Here is a 1,803-nt window from a genome sequence, read left to right as displayed (position 1 = left end):
GAGAATTTTGATCTTGGTAAATTCAAAACAATTTCGCTACAGAAATAGAGAATTAAATAAACTTCAAAAGATTTAAACTTCTTACTAATTTAATTAAAGAAATTGAATACAGTAGTCCAAATTGTGTAAATATATATTAACAAATACAAATACTGGATAGCGATAGTTGTCCAAACTGATGAACTAGGCTCACTAAATCAGTCTTGTAGAATAAACTTCTCCCTGTAAAATTAGCTAAGTCCCTCATAATTTCGTAAAATGCCTTCAGGTTCCAATGGCCTAATATTCACAACAGTTTCTTGCACTGGTGTGGAAATTCCAGACAAAGAGCTAGGCTGGGTAGATCCCTCAATCTGCTTGCAAGATTCAATCAGACAATGCCTGCACTTGGGGCACGAAGAATTCGATCTAAGCCACTTATCGATGCAACGAACATGAAAGCCATGGTTGCATTTCGGTAGGATCCGTACACGCTCACCAGGCGCAAAGTCTGAAAGGCATATAACACATTCATTGTCCAAGCCTGGAAGCTTCAACTCTCCTGAGTATTTAACAATAGTAAAAGCTTTTAGAGCTTTTTTCTTGATTCCTGTCTTGGCTAATGGGGTTGAGGAGTTGGCTCTAGGCCCTGAGTACTCTAATCTTGACCAGCTAACTAATATACACCTGATAAGAAAATGTAATCCTAATGAGCAAATTATGCCACATACAAGGACTGAGAGGACAATCACCGCATTTGAGTTCAAGCTGCTTTCACTACTGTACGGATGAGCAGCTGTGACTGGTTGTTCATTGAGGGGATTTTGGATGAGTAATTTTCTCGAGTGAAATTTTCCAAAAAAATCTGGGAAGAGTTCAGTGGAAGAGAAAGAGTAGGTTGTTGACATGTTTAGAGACTAGGAGTGAGCTCAGAAACTTTAGCTTGAACTTATAATTCTTGGAGGTGGCAAGCACAAAGGGGTGCTATATATATATATATATATATATATATATATAAAGTTAGACATGCCAGGATATGTATATGATTTTTGTTAAAAGTGTAAGTGGACATGTATATGATTTTTGGTAAAAGTGTTAGTGGACATGTAGAATGTTGAGAAGCTTCTTATTTAATTTTATTTGATTGTAAATCATAGATTTTTTGTCCACATTATGTGTTTTAAATGGATCCTCCACTGAAGTTTTTCCCTTTTTGAAATCAAAGTGGTCCACTAATTCGATAGAATTTAATATTTTATGACAGCTAGAGTTGTTAGACTATTCTTGATAAGAAACTTTATGCTTCCTTTCCTTTTGCACTTCAATTAAAAGTTTAGTAATCACAATCTTATCATAATAATCTCGGTGTCCTTTAACACCATGTAAAACATATATAACTACGAAACTAAACAATTTAAAATGAAAAAGGTTTCCTTACAACAAGTAATCCACTTAGAATCTGTAGATACCAAGAATATTTTGCCACCATAGATCTCTTTCTTTTGTTTGAGATACCAAAGATCATCAAGCCAAAACCTTTCTCCAATGCAAGTAGTTCGATTGCAATCCAATCATGTTCAACATATTATATAGCCTTTGCGTGTGGCTGCAAATTATAGCACTCTTTGTGCTTAGATCCTCAAAATATCTCTGGAAATATAAAATATCAAACTGGTTCATGAATTACTGGCTAATTAAAGGCTTAAATTAAAGTTTATATCAATCCATCTGGATAAAGCAACTATTGTTCAAAGTCGTGTTTACAAAATATGGACGTAACTGCCGGTAGGTTTGTGTACAAAAAGTTGCCTATAATGACAAGTG

At 34.7% G+C, this 1,803-nt stretch overlaps 1 protein-coding gene across 1 annotated transcript; it reads right to left on the bottom strand.

Annotated features, from left to right (window-relative positions):
• Positions 1-230: 230 nt before the first annotated feature.
• LOC18036695 (E3 ubiquitin-protein ligase ATL76) lies at positions 231-887 on the bottom strand. Its single transcript, XM_024180299.1, has one exon. It carries the CDS (start codon positions 885-887, stop codon positions 231-233), a length of 657 nt encoding a protein of 218 aa, XP_024036067.1.
• Between the last annotated feature and the right edge of the window lie 916 nt (positions 888-1,803).

This window comes from Citrus clementina, unplaced genomic scaffold, assembly GCF_000493195.1.
Source record: "Citrus clementina cultivar Clemenules unplaced genomic scaffold, Citrus_clementina_v1.0 scaffold_7, whole genome shotgun sequence".
NCBI lineage: Eukaryota > Viridiplantae > Streptophyta > Magnoliopsida > Sapindales > Rutaceae > Citrus > Citrus x clementina.
The sequence above is the reverse complement of the archived record's forward strand: the minus strand, read 5'-3'. Positions and strand labels throughout refer to the sequence as shown.